The sequence below is a fragment of the Channa argus genome, chromosome 4 (genome assembly GCF_033026475.1).
Source record: "Channa argus isolate prfri chromosome 4, Channa argus male v1.0, whole genome shotgun sequence".
Taxonomy (NCBI): Eukaryota; Metazoa; Chordata; class Actinopteri; order Anabantiformes; family Channidae; genus Channa; species Channa argus.
The window spans coordinates 137,843-157,967 of NC_090200.1; the positions used below are offsets into that span (position 1 = coordinate 137,843).

The following is a 20,125-nucleotide window of genomic DNA, read 5'->3' on the forward strand; positions in this document are numbered from 1 at the left end:
GTTACTTTTAATTCTCATCAGAGTTAAAAACCTTATAATATTTACAACATACATATTCATTAACAATGTCGTTTTCTTTTCTTTCTTTCTTTCTTTCTTTCTTTCTTTCTTTCTTTCTTTCTTTCTTTCTTTCTTTCTTTCTTTCTTTCTCAGTCCGTTTCCCCCACATCTAAAATCTTCTTGTTTTGACGTCACGCCGCTTTTGTTTGAAACCCGCAGGTTTTTTGCACATCCTGCAGCTGTATTGTCCCGCAGCTGAAACCGCAATAAATCACTGCAGACGGAGCGGGGCAGCCCCTCCGGGGGCGTTTCTCCTGCTCAATAAGCTGCAACGTGTAGAGGGACTCCTACAGACCGCCTCAGACCGCTTCAGAAACCGGACTTTAACCCGCGTCTGGACCCGAGATTTAATCGGGACACATCTGTGGAGCATTACCGAATATTTTCAGGTTAGGCTGTAAGTTGTTCCTTAAAAGTTCCCTAAGTGTAAAACAAATGTTGGTCAAATGTGTTTTTATTGTAAAACACTGGTTGTTATTAGTGGTGAGTTGTGGTTTATTCAGACCATCACACAAACTCTGACTGTTTAACTACTACAGGCTAATTTCTGCTCATCAATCTGATAATGTGTGCTTTTAAGAGCAAACCGCTTCAACAACTATCAAAAACTCTTTATATTTAAATGCAGGTGGTTTGTGACACCTGAGTATTAATACTTGTATTATAATCCGTTTAAATTTTGCATGAAGCAGAACAAAACTGCAAAGGACCAAAAACAAGTAACTCGTCCAGTTCAGACTTCAACCTAACCCCCCTTTAAAAATCTGTCATTTTTAATTATTTTGGTTCAGATCAATGTAGGAATTTCTTAAAGCAGTTTTAAATTGCCAGTAGTACTTGTTAATCCTGTGATCTATTCGGCCCGCAACAAATACACTAAACATCAGGTTTTCTTGGTAGAATTGATTAGATATTTGGTTCTGTTCGCTCGGCACTGACGCAACCTGTTATCGGAACAGGTCCTTCATCCGGATCTAAAAGTGACGTTTTTATGTGGAAATGTGGAGTGACTGTGTTTACTCTTAGCCCAGTTTGTTCTTTTCACAATCTAAATATTTGTCTTATGACACATTACGTTGGGTTTTTGGCGAAGGAACTTTAATTTGGGAATTTTAAAATCCTTGGTTCACATTGTACCTCTTGCTGCAAATTTTTAACACATTTAAAAATAATACAATTACCATAAAATTGCGTTCACTCCCACCTAAAAGACGTCAACCCAGACTCCCTCTGGAAATATGCAGTTTTTTGAGACTTGTCTTTCAGGCGCTTGTGCAGGAAAAGATAAGATGGTGTATTAGTAAATGATGGGGTCCTCTGGATAAATTGGCACAGTCCTATCTCTCAATCTGACTGAAATCTCACCTTCTAATTACGGATTCGCAGTTCTTTAAGCAGCTCGAGGAGGAAATGTCCGTTACCAAAATTGAACGTGTGGGAAAAGGAACATTTTCTGCAAACATTTTATATATTTACGTGATATCCAATTTAAATTGACATAAAATAACAAGTGAAACATGCTGGTTCCTGGAGTTTTAATTTTTGTGTTTTAACTTGTTTAACACGGGATCAAATGTTAAATTGTGAAATTTTTCTGCGCAGTCTGGCAGGTCCCCCACCGTGGCATGTTGCTGATGCTGTCCTGAACCGAGTTCCCAGTGGGTGCTTTACGGCTTTTTACGGTTAATGTGAGGGTTAGTGGGAGCCTGCGGTCTGCACGTTTATGGCGTTTGAATGGTGCGTTCAGGAGCCTCTCAACTGGTGTCTGCCGTCAGCACAGCTCCTATCTGACTGACTGGTTTTAACATTGAATGGGAGCATGCATGAGAGAACCCAGAGGTCATTACCATGAACCTGGAAACATACAGGAGATAACCCAGTAGAAAAGAACACTGACCCTAACCCTTAAAATAATTTTATTTAACCTGTGCTGAGATCCAAATAACAACAGTTGGTTTATTATTACAGGTGTAACAATGGTTAACAATGAAGAATCAATTTGAATATTGGAGGTTCAGTTTGTATTCAAAAAAATCATCTGAGAAGCACTTAAAAGCTGTGGGAATATGATTTACCATATGCACAAATATCTTAACTATTATTTTCTGTACTTTATTACATGGGTTAGTGAAAAGGTGAAAAACATTTTATTGAAAAAAGGTTTTGAACTATAAAATATGTTAAACTCCATATTTAATCAATTTTAGTGGATTGAGGCCACTGTATTTTATCCCAGCACCTGTAAATACTAGGACTACACACGTAGTTTGAGTTTTTATGAGTAAAGTAACACACCCATAGAGCCCTATTTAGTCCCACTATGTTTATACGTTAACACAGAAACTGTTCATGTTCCAAAGTACACAGTGTTGGACCCTGTAAATTGCACAGAAACGTGTGACTACTTGCACTGCTTGAGTTCTACATTGTATTTAAGTCAGTGTCAGTCAGTTCAATCACTAATTTTCTAATTGTTTCAGCTCAGCAGTAAACTTTTATTTTGAAAGGTCATGACCTTTCAGTCTAAAGTGTCCTGTTGAGTTTTTATTACAAAGCGATGAAGCAGTAAAACTTTTTTTTTTTTTTTTGGCTGCAGCTGTCTCTGTTGGTCTCAGGGCTCAGGTTTCTTCTTCTAATCTCCTCTGTCCACAGAACAAACAATCAGCTCTTTAAATACCAGGATCAGTTTTATTCGGAAAATATGTACCAACCAATGGAGACTGAGAACAGAGGAAGGGCTTAGTATAAAACACTAGGTCAGAAAGTGTGGAGTCAAAGTTCAAATGTTCATTTATAGTTTTTTTTTTTTTTTTTTAAACCTCTTAATGCAGAAGCAATATGTAAAAATGTGAGAAAAGATGGCAAGTTGACATAATAAAGACCGAATATAATATAACACGTTTACCTAAGTTTTGGGTAAAAGTTTGAGCTGTTATATACCTCTTAATACCAAAGACATCTTAATGAGGGAGACATTTAACAAGTTTTTATCAAATGATGATTCATCACATTTAAAGTAAACTAAATCATGATCGTTTTTAATTTTTGCTATGTAGGTATCACTGTGCTTCCATACTCTCAAGGAGATTTATGGATGTATTTATAGACTTGCACAGGAAGACAGGGAATATGCAATTAATGACAGTTTTCTTTTCACGGTCTAGTAAACAATAAGTCTCTGACCAAACAGTCAATATGGATTTAGTTTTTCAATGCACATTTACAGATGTTGACTTTTCATGAAAAAGCTTTTGCTGCTCAAAGAAAATCAATGTCGTGAATGTTAAAACTTTTGACTGAAGAGAAACGTCTGCAGCAGAGCGGAACGGTTAACCCTTCAGTTTTATTGCTCTGCATCAGAACAGTGGAGCTCTGTCACCATCAATCACAAAAGACATTACTGTTCACGTGTTTCCTGTCTCAGGTTATTAAGGATGTCTGGAGACAATCCCAACACTGTCCACCTGTCCTTAAACACGTCCATTTGTCTGTTGATGACCCTCATTAACCCGACCACACACAGACTGTGGTTCAAACTGTTAAAGACCAGGAGCTGTTTGACTCCCACAGATCTGCACGTCTGTCTGAAAAATAAAGCTCTGTTTTCAAAAACTAAATACAAATGTTCATTTAAGAATATTTACAATGTAAAATCATGAAACCAGTCTGCAGTAACACATTCAGTTTTATTTTACTGGATTTTTCCCTCATAATGGGTCAAAAGATAGGAACGTAAGTCTGTTTGTTTTAATCTAACAGGTTAAGACTTTTAGGAGGTAATGAGTGAAATTTCATCAAAGTTAAGGTTTTATTCAGTTACAATTGATTTAATATACAGTTTTATACCTTTCTTCCAGGTGTAGCACCACCATGAGTCTGGCCTCCAGCGACCTGTCTGAGCTCCTGGAGCTCTGGGATCAGCTAAACCTGACCAACCACGACAACCTGACAAATGTGGAGACACTGCTGTGTTCAGGATCTGTCCACCACCCCGCCTTTCTCCACATACTCTCTGTCCTCTACATCTTCATCTTCCTGGTGGGCCTCGCTGCTAACGCCCTGGTGGTGTGTGTCAACCTGCGGTCTGACCGGACCCGCTACGAAACGCACCTGTACATTCTGAACCTGGCAGTGGCTGACTTGTGTGTGGTGGCCACGCTGCCCATCTGGGTGACCTCCTTGCTTCAGGGTGGCCACTGGCCGTTCGGAGAGGCCATATGTAAACTCACCCACCTGGTCTTCAGTGTCAACCTCTTTAGCAGCATCTTTTTCCTCACCTGCATGAGCGTTGACCGTTACCTGTCAGTCACGCACTATGCCGATGCCCCCACCAGTCGAAGGAAGAAGGTGGCACGACGGATGATCTGTGTTCTCGTTTGGCTGCTGGCACTGGTGGCCTCCATCCCTGACACCTACTACTTGCAGGTGGTAAAGTCAATGCACTACGTCGGTGCCGTGTGTCGACCAGTTTACCCGTCCCACAACCCAAGGGAGTGGATGGTGGGCATCCAGCTGAGCTTCATTGTCCTTGGCTTTGCTATCCCCTTCCCCGTCATTGCCGTCTTCTACCTGCTCCTGGCTGCAGCCATACCTCCAAGCTCGGACCAGGAGCGCCGCGTCAGCCGGCTGATCATCCTCGCCTACATCATGGTCTTCTTAATATGCTGGCTGCCGTTCCACGCTGTCCTCCTGCTGGACACATTCTCGCTACTCAATGTCCTGCCCTTCAGCTGCAGCTTGGAGAACTTCCTGGACATGGCTCTGCACCTGACGCAGTGCTTCTCGCTGGTCCACTGCTGCATCAACCCCATTCTGTACAATTTCCTGAACAGGAACTACCGCTACGACCTCATGAAGGCCTTTATCTTCAAATACTCCACCAAGACAGGTCTCGCAAGGCTAATTAATGCCTCACATGTCTCAGAGACAGAGTACTCTGCAATGACGATGGACAACAGCCTCCCGATGTGACATAGGAATGCTTTTGGAACTGTCGGGAATACTTAGTACAACTGCCATCATCAACTGCCAGGTCACACCCGACCAGATCCAGATCTTCCTGGTGTGCTGGATTAGACACCTCACAAACTTGTGAACCTTTCTGAAACTCTTTGTCTTAAAGTGGATTGTCTGAACCAAAGACACAAGTAAAACATTAAAAGCTTTTAACCAGTTTGTGATAATCTACAATCTAAAATATAAAAAAAAAACATTAACCACCAGATGATCAATGGTTGTTTCTATTGACAGTCTTACTGAGGACCGAGAGATCCTCAGTAGCACTAAACAGAAAGAAATAGTTGTTTCAGTTTATTCTGCAAAAACCTGTCAAATATTGATATGAAACTGTTGTATTGTCTGATTTTAGAGAACTGTTTCAAATGTGAATCATGTGATATGTGAATCATTTTAAAGTGTCACTTTTTATATTCTGTGAATATATTTATCTGCATTTATGCTTTTATATTTGTAATGAGTCCGTTCTTTAACATTTTTATTATTCATTTCTAAATAATTCACGACACATTTTCTGTTACAGAAACACATAATGAGTGAGGTTTAGGTCTTATTTGAAAAAAAATATTTCTCTACAGACATTCAATTTACCCAAAGTGGGGAAAAAAAGTCAAACAACATAGAACAACATAGATAATAGAGATAACCCATAAGTAACTGGGAGGTTGGGTGTAAAAAGTTTTGCAATTTGAGCAAAATAATTTTTCTTCCTAACTTAAACCTGACAAAACATTAACAAGTCAAAAATCTAATTGAACAGTTTAAAAAAAAACTTTTCCCTTCAGGTTTAGTTTTTCAGAAACTGTTTTTATTTTGTATTTGTGTGTTATACATAAGTTTCACTTATCGTGTAAAAATATGTAAACCACTAGAAATATGATTAAACCTAAAAAAGAAACAAGAGTCTGTTGTACTCAGACCAACCAACTAAACAGTTAAAACAACATGGAGTTTATATCTAAATTCTACTGTTGCTGTGGTTGGAAATCTGTTTTGGAAAAACTAAATGTTGAAGGACACCTGGAACATTTTCAAGGACTTCAAAACCTCTGGAGGTAAACACACAGATGTTTACTCCCCACCCCTTAAGGACTCAAACATATTCAGTGCCACATTTAATTCTTTCTTTCTTCCAGATATTCACATTGTTGAATCCTGTCAGCAAATAGTCATGTAAAGTTCAGTATTCTGTTTTATGCTCCACTGGAAAATTAAAAAACAAACAAACAAAAAAAAACTAGGTTGGTGTTTGTTTTACTTTTTTTTTTTTTTGGACTGACTGTGACGAATGATGTGTTTCAGGGGGTGTGATATATTTAACAAAATAAAATAGTAACTAATGAAAACCTGAATCCAGAAAGTGCAGCAGGACCAACACAGTGAAATCAAAGTCAGAAATGTTTGTCAGATGTAACATGTGACAACAGGAATGTTTCCAGCTGCAGCTTTGGTCTAAAGTCTGACGAACCAGCTGAACACCACATATAATCATCTGGCTAATAGGATATTTGCGTGTGAACGACAGGGTGGAAACTTCAGACTGGGTCCAGTGAATCACACGTTTATTTATTTCATATGTCTATCCTGAATCACTGGAAACTTGCTGCAGGAGCAGAGTGAGCGAGTTTTTCCACGTACTGAGTGAGAAGAAGAAAGAAGAAGAATTAGAAGAAGAAAGGATTTAAAAGTCACGTTCATAGTAAATTCACCACAGATGCATCACTTTTCTGTCTGGTCTGGACCTGTCCAACTGGTGCCTAAGTGAATGTGTTTACCTGGTCATACCTGTTGTGACAGCTTCAATCACAGGGCAGGGAAGTCACAGAGAGGTGCCGCTCAGACCTAGAAACCTAACTTCAAACTAGAAGAGGACAGGTCTCTGAGTAAAAGTAACACACAGAAATACTCAGTGTTTAACCTGAACAAAACCACACAGACAGTTCTGTTCTGTACTAGAACTTAATGTGTTGTTTTTTTGTTTGTTCTGGGTAAACCGAGTATTTTTGAATGGAGTTAGCTTTCTGGGGTCCAGAGGAAATTAAAATACAAGCTCAACGGGTGGATCTGAGCGCACTCAGTGGCGAGGACATGAATGGAGGTGAAAGATTTAATGAACAAGGTCTAGCAGGATTACACAGAGGCCTCATTCTGGACCTGTCTCCACGGCAACCAGACCTGCTAAGGCGCCCTGAAAGCATGCTGGGAACAAAACCACAGACACTCAGAGAGATGAGATCACAGGTAACCATGGCAACAGCACTGATGTTAACACTCTCAAGGGCCCCAGGAGAATCTCAGAATCTCTTCTACCGCCTTTGAACAACCCTGGTAAATTACCAAGGACATTTACAGCACCTTCAAAAACCCAGTAACTCTTCCAGGACTACAGTGTTATGACCTGAGTCATTATGTGTATTATTATTGTTATGTTGTCTTTTTCTCCTCCTCCTCTGTGTTTTGTGTGAATGTGTTTTTGTGTGGGTGTATCTGAGGGGGGGTTGAGCCACAGGTGGTCGGCACGGATTGGGCCATTCGAACTCATTGTCGCCACCTGATTGGACAGGATGGAGTGTCTTCCTCCATATATACCAAGATGTCAGCAGCCCCAGCTAGTCCACCTCTGCCACTCCAAACCAACCCAGCATTCTGTACGCGAGTCTCAACTGGACTCACAGGGAGCTCCACGAATTTTGTTTTTTGGCTTTGATATTTCTGTAAATAATTGTAAATATAACTCACTGTACAATATTGAGCACTAGGTAGCCACAGTAGGAGCGAGAAGCCCTTTTTTTGTTACTACCTTTTCTCCTGTTTTGGGTTAGGAGTTCATGTTAGACATCCTGTCATTTGTTTTGTATTTATTTGCTTTGCTTAGGTAAGACAGGGATGGTGTCAGAGTTTTTGTTTGTTGTTTTGAGCACTGTAAATAAAGTAAATAAAATAGCTACCGTTTAGAACACTTGGTTTGATTTTGCTTGGGAATGGTATTGGTGGTGGGGCACATCGTGTTATGTCTAGACCAGGGGCATAACATACAGGAAATTCCTTTAAAATGTGCAGGACTCTTAAGAGTCCATGGAAACTCTTCAAGGGTCTCTGGGACATATTCAATGACTTTTGAAAACCCCTCATTGACTCAGGAACCTTTTTCAATGACCATTGGGATGTTTTTTTAGGGTCTTTTGACTCTTCATAGGCCCGGGAACTCTTAACAGGATTCCTGGAACTTTTTAAATGATTATTGGCCATTTTAAAGGTTTTAAGAGGGAACCCTTGGGTGACTCCAATACTTATCTTGACTTTGAAGGACTTTTACATACAATTCCAGGATGTCTTAAACATTTTCAAGGACAACTAATCTCTTCACTGATCCTTGGGAGTTTCAAATAATTGACTTTTGAAACCCCTTTAAGACTCTTACATCTCATCAAGAAGTCTTTGGGACATTCTTAAGAATTGGTGTAGCCAGTACCACAGGATCAGGGACCTCTAAATAAACAATCAGAGAACATGTTCCAGATGTTTCTTTCAAAAAGTCATTGTAAAAAGTCTGGTTTTTAAGCTTCTGTTCTCCTTGAGGCCTCACAGACATGTGTGAAATAAAAAGTTTCACTAATTTACTGCTTCACCCTCTCCTCCTTACACGACATCTGCTTAACCCTGGAACATGTTAAAGAACATCTCTGGAATTTGGGATATTTTCACTAACATCCTAAATCTAAAAACTTTGAAGCATGTTCAAGGACTTTTGGAAGCCCTTTAGAGTCTCCTGGGATATGTTCAAAGACCCCTTTACCCTCCTAAAAGATAATCTGAGCCTAAACAAATGTGGCAGGGACTGAACTTTTAGTGAAGTCTTTGAGTACTTCAGATACTTCTTAAATCTCTTCAGACATTCCGAGAATCCTGGAGATTTCTGGTAGCTCTTTGGCACCTCTTCAAGGACTTTATGGACCTCTTCAAGGACCCCTGGATCTAGGTGCTTCTTCAATCTCTTAGATTTCTGGATAACAGTTCAAAACTTTTTCCAGGACCAATAAAACACACTATGGGACCTTGGAGGTTCCCAATGACTATTTAAACCCTTTACCTGTTTAGGGACTTTGGGAAGCATTTCAGTATAAGGAACCTGCAGTCATTAAGGGATCCTTCAACTGTCCATATTCCTTGTTTGCAAGGATAAACAAAAACACCCTTGAACCTTTGTGTTAACCTGCAGAAACATTTATACTTTACTGGTAAAACCATTGTTGGACAGTTGTTCATTTATTCAGACTAAACTCAGTGGGATATACATATATTATAGTTGTAACTTATAGTTGTAACTCTCATTAAAACACAGAACCCAACAAAGTAAGGTTTTTATGGTAAATGGTCTGCACTTATATAGCGCTTTTCTACCTATTGGCACTCAAAGTGCTTTACACTGCTTCTTATTCACCCATTCACACTCACAATCACACACACACACTCATACACCAATGGGGGAGCTGCTATGCAGCTGGCCAACACTCACCGGGAGCAACTAAGTTGGGGTTCAGTGTCTTGCTCAAGGACACTTCGACATGTGACCAGAGGAGCCGGGGATTGAACCAACAACTGTGAGATTGGTGGACAACCGCTCTACCATCCTGTGCCACAGTCGCCCCTTTTATCCAGAGACAGTTTGTCTCAGCTGTGTGAGATTATCTAAATTCTCCTATAAAGTCTCAGGGACTATTTTTCTGTCTCATCCTCAGCTTTGACAGACTGAATGAAGGGTTCACCTGTATACATTCCTGTCATTCCTGTGCTCTCTACGGTCCTGGAAACAAGTCCAGATCAGGTCTTGTGGAAAAATTATCAAGGACTTCTTATGTTCTTCAGGAATGCCTGGACACTTTTCAATGTCCTTTGATATCTATTTATTATCTGAAATGTCTTAATGATCTTTTTCAATGACCCCTGGAAATTCTTCAAGGACTATGGAACCTCTTCAAGAATGCCTGGACTCCATTCGATGACCCTTTTAAAATCAGTTCTTCATGCTGTTCAAGGTCTAATGAATTTTTAAAAGAAAACTTCAAGGACTTTCTGCTCTTTATATAAGCAGATCATTTGATATTTGAGCAGAAGGGTGTGTGGAAAAGTGTTTGAATGACTTCCGGTGAATGTCTGATGAAGTATTTTTAAGGAAAAATAGAATGTTGCCAGCACAGAACTACTTTAGAGATCCCTAAAATAAATAAATATAAATATATGTAATATCTAAATATATATAAAGTGACCCTTGGAGCAGTTTAAATGGATTTCTGAACAATTTTGTGGAAATCTGGAAACCTCTGAAGATTCCTCAAAAACCTTGGGAAGCCAAGATAGCCCCGGAACATTTGTAATGATCTCTGTAAAAACTTCAAGGACTTCTGTAAACTTTCTACACTTTTGAAAGTTTATATGCAAAGATTTCCCTCCCCCCCAAAAAAACAAAACAACATTTTAGCTATAATTTTCATAGTATTATTACTTGAATTTAAGCAGTGAAATCTGATATTTAAAAAAAGAATCTGATAAAATATATTTGTTTGTTATCATTTACCTTAATTAATAACATTTTCCAGGCCTAAATAATAATTTAATGTAAAAGAGCCTAATTAATCAACTTAAAGCAAGTATTTTTTTTGAATAGGATTTGGTTTGCAGAAACAGGCTGTTCTTGCAGTTTATTTGATGATGTAAAGTAAATAAATGTATTCTATCAGCAGCTGCTGAGTGATGTCACTGAGACAAAGGGTCCATCTGAGCGTGCTCAGTGGTGAGGAGCATCTGAGGGCAGGTTTAATTACTCGCTGTCACCTTTGACCCTGAAGCAGGAGCTCGGTTTGAACTTTGACCCTGTTTAACCTCAGTGGGATGGTCACCACATTCCTCACATCCTTGACCACTAATACACCATCTCTATGGTTAAAGTTGTCTACTTGGTTGACAGAAGATCAACTGATATGAGTAGTTTCTGCAGTTATTACTTACTAACTGCAGAAAGTGTACTATTACAACAATATGTTCTCTCTGCAACAGGATGTAAAAGTATTTAGTTACTTTCTGCACCCAGAGATAAAACCTGAATGATAACCTCAGGTGTTTTTGCACTTCCTGTGTGTTTCCAAAATAAGATTCTATCCTTCATCTGTTCACAGGTGTTGGGTCAAAACAAACTTACAGGTTTCTGCTTCCTAATGATGCGTTTAGGTGCTCAGAGATCACATTGATGAAGATGAAGATCGGTCTTCATGCTGCTCTGCTGGTCAGGAATGTGCTGATGAAAGAATCACAGAAGAAAAGGCTGCTGAAGCATGTTGTGGACCTTGGGGCCCCTCAGATTGTTAATGTGTGTTTGTAGATGCAGCAGGAGATGATAAAGCACAGCAGAGCCCCAGAGGCTTATTCATCACAAATCTGAAAGAGGAAGAATGAAACAACAATACTGAAAAAAAAAGAGAAATAAAAAAGTGATTTATTAGTGTCAGGAAACATGAGGAGGAAACTGCAAAAATTAAACAAAGAAAATTAAAGTAAAATTAGATTCTGGTCAAAGGGAGAAATAATGCTAGAAAACCCAAAATCCACGACTCTTCCAGCACCTTTTTAACATTTTCACTCAGTTCTGGACTATTTTACAGACTGTTAGATCTTTTCCAGAACCTGCAGACAGCAGCTCCAGATAACAAATGTGGAGAAACATGTTTTTGTGTTTGTTACATTCAGACAGTTGGATTACTGAAGCCAACCAAATTTCACTGAGAAAACGGTGACTTTATGCTGCGCTGCAGAGACACAGGTGAAATGTGACACCTGCTGACTGAACTGAGCAGCTGCATCTTTCTGTGTCTCTGAGGTTTTTACAGAGAAACTATGAAGCTTGAAACATGCCAAGAGCTGCTGAACAACCTGCAGCTGATTCTGCTGCATTAGACCGACAGACAAAAACTGGCATCAGTTTAGTCTGAATTCAGAGAAAAGAGGAAATTAATCATAAAACACAATGTCTTAGCAGCAGAGGCAGATTTTTTTGGGTGAAGGGAGTAAAAAACACTGATATTTACTGATTTTGTCTGTAGTAAGTTTTAAAACATTGTGTTCAGGTTGAGTTATGTTGAATGAAGTAATATAAATGTAAAAATACAAATGGGGAATTTAAAGATTCTGACTTTGTGGTGTGAAAAATGTAAAATGATGTAAAACCATCACTACACGTAGAAAACTGAGTTAATGTATGTCCTGAGACCACCCCAAATGACGCTTTGTTATATCACAGTCCCATCAGAAAGGTGTCACTCCGGTTTTGATCTTCACATCTACTGCTCTGATTTACAGAGTCCATTAGAAAGTGATGTGATTTTCTAACACAGGCTTAGTCTTAAAATGATGTATTCTGACCAACTGTTTCATCATCCCACCCACTGACATGTAGCGCCAAGATTTGTCCAGAAGATGTCTCCATTTTAAGGTTTAGAGACACTGAGGCAGCATCAGTACGGCTGCCCCGAAAACTGTCAGATGTCTCCACACCATACGTCTTAGAGACGGAGCTGACAGACTGAAGTGAGACAAAGCTGCAGGATGTGGATCTGGAGAGAGGACCAGAAATTTAAAAATCCACATGCTACAAAGAGGAGATTTGAGATTATTTTGGTTCACACATTGTTAGGCTCCACACAAACAAATGATAACTGCTAAATGACAGGCTTTTTTCTGAATGTTAAGAATTCAAACAGCATAACTGAATTCTATGACAGAATACTGTACTGCAGGGTAATTAGGATGATGCCACATGTTTACAGACAGAACTAACAGAGAAACCATTGGGATTAATCTGCAAACAATAAACTTCCATCAAAACTTAAATCTGCTGAATTTAACTTGTTTTAATCAGCCTATAACTGGAAAATACAGAGGTAATCTCCTAACCTGGGTTTGTGAAGCACCCTCCTCATGTCGAAAAGTTAAAGCCCCATAAATCATCTTCTTGTTGATCATGATGATGAAACAGTTTGAGTTTTCCATGAAGCTGTCTGTTGCACAACAAACATGTGATCAAACACACACACGGGTTGTGTAAGACACTTCCTAAAATACATCAAAAGTCAGATAAATAACAACAAAATACACATTAAACCATATTAAAAACAATAACATTAAAAAAATCTGACACTGATGTTCTGATGTTTTTACACTGGTTCTTGTTTTTTGGGTTTTTTTTTTTAATTTGGTTTGGTAATTTGGTTTCATTTTTAATTTGTGTTCTGACATATACATATATACAAAAACAGGAAAACAAAAACCAGTAAAACTAAACCAGGCCCAGACTGTTGTGAATCAACACGTTTCCGTATCTCGTACAAACATACACACATGTAGCCTGTTGGAGAGGGCCTGAGCTATGAGGTTATTTTCTCCGAGCCAATGTGACCAACAGCCGGTGGTTGGGTGGGGGTGGGGGGGTCCTACCCTCTTCAGTATAAAGGCTGAGGGGCTCAAACCGCAGCAGATTCAAATTAAACCCACACAGAGCGGAGCATGGACATCAGAACGGCCCCCCCGGTGCTGCCTCTCACTACCATGGAGAGCCTAGAGAAGCAGCTGAGCTGCCCCATCTGCCTCGACATGTTCACCAAGCCCGTGGTCATCCTGCCCTGCCAGCACAACCTGTGCCGCAGCTGCGCCAATGACCTCTATGAGTCCCGGAACCCTTACCACTTCTCCGGAGGCACCTTCCGGTGCCCCACCTGCCGCTTCGAGGTGGTGCTAGACCGGCATGGGGTCTATGGGCTGCAGAGGAACCTGCTCGTGGAGAACATCATCGACATCTACAAGCAGCAGCAGGAGAGCCAGAGGGGTGACCCTGATGACCCGCCCTTGAAGGACAAGGACAGTAAGGAGCCCTGGTGCAAAGACCATGAGGACGAGCGCATCAACATTTACTGCGTGAGCTGCCAGACCCCCACCTGCTCTATGTGCAAAGTGTTTGGGCAGCACAAGGACTGCGAGGTGTCGCCTCTGGATGTGGTCTACCAGAGCCAGCGGGACGAGCTACGCACCGCCGCGGAGCTGCTTGCCACAGGGAATGGCTGTGTCCAGGCTGCCATGGCCCAGATGGACGACACCTGCAAACTCATCCGGGAGAACGGGGAGCGGGTGAGGAGGAGACTGGGGGAAAACTTTGACCTGCTCTATGCCATCATGGAGGAGCGGAAAGGCCAGCTCCTAGAGCGGATCAGTCAGGAGGAGCGGGACAAGCTGTCAGCCCTCGGAGTACTCAAAGAGCAGTACCGGCATCAGCTGCAACTCTGCAGCCAGCTGCACGAGAAGCTGCAGCTCACTGTCCAGAGATGCGGCGTAGCAGAGCTCCTCCTCTGTTCCAAACAGCTGCAGCAAGAGGCCCAGCAGGCCACCGGCGGGGCCCAGCTACAGGGGCCCGAGCCCGGATACGAGAGCATGGAGCACCTGAGGCTGAACACAGAGGAGCTGGAGGAGCAGCTTGCCTACATAGATTTCAAAGGGGGGGAAGACGGTGACAGGGGTGAGGAGGGGAAACAGTAAGTGGAGACTGGTTCAGTTCAGACTGAAAGTCAGGGTCCTGGTCTTGTTCCAACCAGACTCAGTGAGGAGGGACATTGGACTGTTGCTTGTTCACAGTGCGATCTTTGTTTTTTTATTCTTCGTACACAATGAAACATTTTGTATTGGACTTTTCCTACTTTTCTAGTTTTTCTCACTTTTCCGTCTTGACAAAGTCTGGACCGAAAAAGTATTTCTTGTTGTAATTGTTTCTTTGTGAAAATGAAAACTTAAACTGAAACTGCACTTGATTCAGACTCTGCTGTAACTTTCAATGTGTGAATAAAGTTTTTAATTTCAGTCCTTTGTCCTTGTTGTTTCACAGCCTGAAACTGTCCTTATATTCTCTACAACAGAACACGGGAAGACAATGTTGACCTTTTTACATCATTCACCTAAACATGAAATAGGTCAGAAAAATTATCAGAACATAAACTAGAAAAAAAAAAAAGGGTGTCAAATGAATCAAATGTGAAAAAAAAGTCATCCGACTTTTTAATGAAATCCAGCAAACATAAAAACTGTTTCTGTGTTCAGACTTTGTGAATAGAGTTTGTCTTTATCCTCGGTTTTGCTCATGTCTCTGGGACACAGTCTGTATTTAGCAGTGCACATGTTCTATATTTATCGCTCACTGAACACCTCCTGGCCTTGTTTAGTTCTGAGGTGTGGCGACCAGAATAGACAGGGTAAACAGGGCTTGTGTTTCAGAGAGAGAGCCAGTTGCACCGAGGCATGCTGGGACATGATTATCAGGCTGCCGGTGTGGATCGGTTTCCGAAGCTGGACCACATCAGGTCACACTCACAGTTGGATAAGATAAAGAGCAGACAAAACCAAAGCACATCAGAGGGTTCTGCCTTGATTACTGGGCCTTAGGACTAGAGGGATGCACCTGAGTAGACATAAAATGACCAAAAATCCCACAGAGACAAAAGACCCAAAACTTTGAAAGTAAACTAAAGCCAACAGTGACAGACACCAAACAATCAACCAACCAAAAACAGTTAGTGAAAGAACAAAAACAGACCCTGACCAATCAAAAAACAGAGAATCATGGGAGTTCAGACTGTGATACTGAGGAAAAGTTAATAACTTCAAGTTCTGTAGCCTCTAAGATCTCTGGTTCTCAGTGGATTCACATCACAGATCGCGGTCTCCTCAGGAAGTGGAACCACGTCAACATGTCTATAACCTGAGACGATGAGCTCTCAGGTGTTATAGGGACCCATGAAGTTCGGACCAATTAAATGTAATTAATTGAAATAATTTGTAAATACACAGTTATGGATCGTGTAAAAGCTTTGGCATGGTGTAGCGTAAAAAGCCAGGTTCAGGCAGGACCTGAGTCTTTAATTAGACTGAGGAAAAAAGCTCCCGGCCCCTGACAACAGCTGACTGGCAGACACCGACTACAGATCACATCCAGTCCACAGACCTGGTCACAGATAAGTCCCACATAGCAGGTGGTAAGGGAGTAGCCCATCTAACAGAACGAACAACTGTTCCTGTCCACCTGTGTAGTTTAATAAAGTTTGATCATTAATAAAGGTAATTTCTGTTGGACCTGTTTTAGTTTTTCTTGTCTGACGTTTTGCAGTTTTTCGCTGCTGCATCTTGTTTTATTTTTTCCTATGTTATCTTCATCCTCGTCCTCTTTTGTCTCTTTTTATCACGTGTTCTCGTTTCAGTCAGTGATTTCATCTTGTGTGGTTTTACGTTGCTGGATTCTTTTGTTGTCTGTCCAGTCTCCTGTCGTATCTCATTTTGTCTTTTGATGTGCTTTTAGCACAATCGGTCTTTTTTGTCTCGTCTCTGTAGACCGATCCAACTCCCCATGACAAATTGCGGGACATATTCTCTGTAATGCTGATGTCGTGTGTCGTGTATATAAAGTTATCTCGTTTTCTGTATTCTTTTTATAGCCAACTTAAGTTTTATATATTCTTTGTTTAAGAAACAATATGTGCATGTTTGTGTCTAACTAACATTTCTGCTTTATGAGAAAAACAGGAGGCACATCCCACGGACTTTTCGGAAACCTCTCTGAGAGGAGTTGCTAGATAAAAAACCACATCCACCTGCAGACACGACATTGAACTCTGATTTAATTTGAAAGTGTTATCTTGGTGCAATGCTGTGCGACTCCTGTCCCTTTAGAAAAGAATGTAACAGGAAACCTCCCTAAACTGAATAAAAGAGAGGCAGCAACATAGATGCATTTCAGAGCGAGTAGGAGATGTTACTGTCTTGCATATATGCTTGCTCTCCTCATGAGTATAACTGAATAACGCCTTTGTCTTTCTTTCCTTGCATGTTATTTTTAAATGTTCTAGGTGCTTAGACCTGACATTAACTTGGTCCTTCGAGCCGGATACCAACATATCCAAAGTCTTCCAGTGGATGTGGAGGTCTCCAGGAAAGACTGTGGCCACAGGGGACCCCTAGGAGGGTTCATAGGATCCTTTTGAGAGGAACTGGTTTTCCTCCTCGTCGACTGGAACCCGAGGATTGACGGAATCCGAAGGAGAAGACGAAAGGCTGAGGACGGCAGAGTCCTGTCTTAGACTTAAGTTCCGTGAGTAGGTTTTAAGTTAAAAACCTGTGTGACTGCTGCTGTTGAGCGCGTCAAGTATAAAGCCCTGAGAATTCTAGACTATCAGGCAGGAAGTTAATTCGGGTGGGATGGTGGAATCCCCTTTTAGTGAGACTAAAAGTTAAAACTCCATGGTAAATTAATAGGCCTAGAAAGTAAACGGAAAAGACGTCTAAAAGACAGTGTGTGTTTGTGTGTGTGTGTGAAAGGAGATAAGAATACCACTAGGTATTCTTATCTCAAACCAAAACAGTGGGATTGAAAGCAATAAACCTCCCAGGAAGCAAAGGCAAGAATTCTCCACTCGAAAGAGTTGAAGTGAGAATTACCTGTAGAGGTATTTTTAATTATTGCCCCACTGAATACATCCCAACGTTTAGAACACCCTAGGTGTTGACCCCACGTTGGACTAAATTTCATAAAAAGAAAAGAAAAATGGGTAAATGTTATAACAAAACCAAAAATAGGGAGGATCTTCAGTGTAAAGATTGGAAATACAATGAGAAACAGGACCCTGATAAAATAAAATATTTAGATAAATGGATAAAAAAGTACCAATTCAATGGAAAATTAAACATAGAACATAGAACATACTGTCTTGCATCTATGCTTGCTCTCCTCATGAGTAAAACTGAATAACGCCTTTGTCTTTCTTTCCTTGCATGTTATTTTTAAATGTTCTAGGTGCTTAGACCTGACATCGCGTGTCTGTGTTTTTTTGTGGATTTAACCTGAACCATTAGAATCCAGTTACCTCAGCCTTAGTCTGTTTTGATCTCATGTTCCAAATATATAGATATTTATAACTATGACCCCTACGACCCCCCTGCCTGCTGCTAGTATGTTTGTGTGTGGAGTGACAGACGTGCACGAGACTGTCTGCGTATGTTGACCAGAACTAAATCGAGAGTTTGTTGAGTTTGTCTGAGTGATAGAAAGAAGTTTCCATCTGATGTGAGCAAACCTAGAGTCTGTGGAGAGGGGCATCTGAACTATGGGAAGTCTCAGTGTGCCTGTGAGAAGATTTAGTGATTCTACATAAAGACAGTAGCTAACACCTGTCTTCAGGTGTTAATGGAGTCAAAGAACTGTTTGCTTTTCAATCCAGCACAAAGTTGGGGGGTCTTCAGCTGATCCACCATCCGCTCACTTCACACACTGTTTCACCTATGCTAGATGGTTAAAAACCTGCAGGGAGCTCAAACCAGTTACTTTTACCATCCTCCAGTGTTTTTCTACTGTCTTCTTCTTCTGTCCATGATTAAAAGGTTAAAGATGACAGATCATCAGTCAAAAGTCTGTCCTCACATTTTGTCCAGTCAGTTATCACTTGGTTTAGGGACATTTCATGTTGTCTTGTGTCTTTTTTGGTCGAGTCATTCGTGTCTTCGCTGAGTCATGTCGCATCTAATTTGGTCTGAGTGTATTTGTAGTTACTGTATGTTGAGTCCTCTATTGGCGTTGGACACATATAAAAGTGCCTGCTGTGTTCGACAAATTGCGTCTCTGACCTTGTCTGGAGGACTTCCCCTGGCTGAAAAGCAAACAGCTAAACTTAGTCTGACACTTCTGAATGTGACAGCTGGCATTTAAATAAAGTTAATTACATTTTTTTACTGTGTAACAGGTCGTGTTTAGGTCTGTTGACAGGGCACATAGTAAACATGAATAAACTCTAAATAGGACACACAGTACGCATTACTGCACAGTACACACCTGACATGTTGCTGCACACTATGCAGTACACACAGTATAACATTACTAAACAGTACTAAAAACACACAGTACACATTACTGTGCAGTACACAGGACGTAGAGTACACATTACACAGTGAAATAGGAGGTTAGCATGTGATGCCTTCCTGTGGTCACAGTCAGTCACTACAACTTTAGAATTTCACTGTGTGACAACAGGAAAGAAACACAAACTGTGTCTTAATGTTTGTTTACAAATAATTGAACTCTATCAATATTTTATTAAATCACGGCTTTGCTTCATAAACTAAAACAATTAATAAAAACTTTTATTCCCAGAGCCTTAGTCTCACTGTCCAGAAATTAGTCTTAGCCATAGTGGTGTTTACTATATTTCACTGGGCTGCAAGACTGAGACAGAAAAAAAATACACTGGAGAGTTTAAGAGAGTTTTTAACCTCCACTTCAAAGCAGGAACTTTGATACAGTTTGGTGGGTGAAGTTCAAATTTACGTTTAAGTGATTTAGCAGACACTTTTATCCGAAGCGACTTACACATGAGGTACAAGTCAGCAAAAATCTAAGTCAAGGAGAAAACATCAAAGCAAAGTCCTATTAGAAAAGTGAAAAAATAAATCTCTCTCTCTCTCTCGATATATATTATATATAGATATAGATATATAAGTGCATAGTAAGAGTTCTGTTTTCAGTAGTTTTTTGAATACTGGGATGGGGTTTAAAAAAATGCCTACAGTTTCCTCATTGCTGGAGTATCTGAGAAACTCAAACCCAGTAACACACTGAGGCACAAACTGGTCCTCCCCAAGGACAAAACACCCAGACATATATGCAGTCCAATGCAATGAGGAATGTAGATTTGACACTTGAAAAAACTAAACAACCACTACACAACACATGAACACAGGAGAACCAGCTCCTCAGTACATGACTCAGCAGTCCATCTACATCTAAAAGACCAGGGTCACTCCTTTGAAGACAGCAATGCCCACATTCTGGACGGGGAAGACCTGGAAGGATCCTCTCAACAAAGGAGGTGTCCTACAACACCACTTATCAAACACTTACAATGCAGCTCTTTCATCAGTTCTGAAGCGGCTCCACAGTTGTTCACAGTCTAATTGGCCACATCAAAGAACCAGGTAA

General features: G+C 40.6%; 1 protein-coding gene and 1 pseudogene across 3 annotated transcripts; both read left to right on the top strand.

Moving 5' to 3' along the window:
- The first annotated feature begins 282 nt into the window (after window positions 1–282).
- ackr3b (atypical chemokine receptor 3b) lies at window positions 283–6,313 on the top strand. Of its 3 annotated transcripts, none has more exons than XM_067501137.1 (2): window positions 283–457; window positions 3,918–6,313. In XM_067501137.1, exon 2 carries the CDS (start codon window positions 3,931–3,933, stop codon window positions 5,029–5,031), a length of 1,101 nt encoding a protein of 366 aa, XP_067357238.1. In that variant the 5' UTR covers window positions 283–457; window positions 3,918–3,930; the 3' UTR covers window positions 5,032–6,313. The 3 variants fall into 3 exon arrangements, with proteins under 3 accessions (XP_067357238.1, XP_067357237.1, XP_067357239.1); XM_067501136.1 differs by having other exon boundaries at window positions 284–449; XM_067501138.1 differs by lacking the exon at window positions 283–457 and adding an exon at window positions 464–3,638.
- A 7,246-nt stretch (window positions 6,314–13,559) lies between these two features.
- LOC137125526 (E3 ubiquitin-protein ligase TRIM63 pseudogene) lies at window positions 13,560–14,970 on the top strand (annotated as a pseudogene).
- Window positions 14,971–20,125: the final 5,155 nt, after the last annotated feature.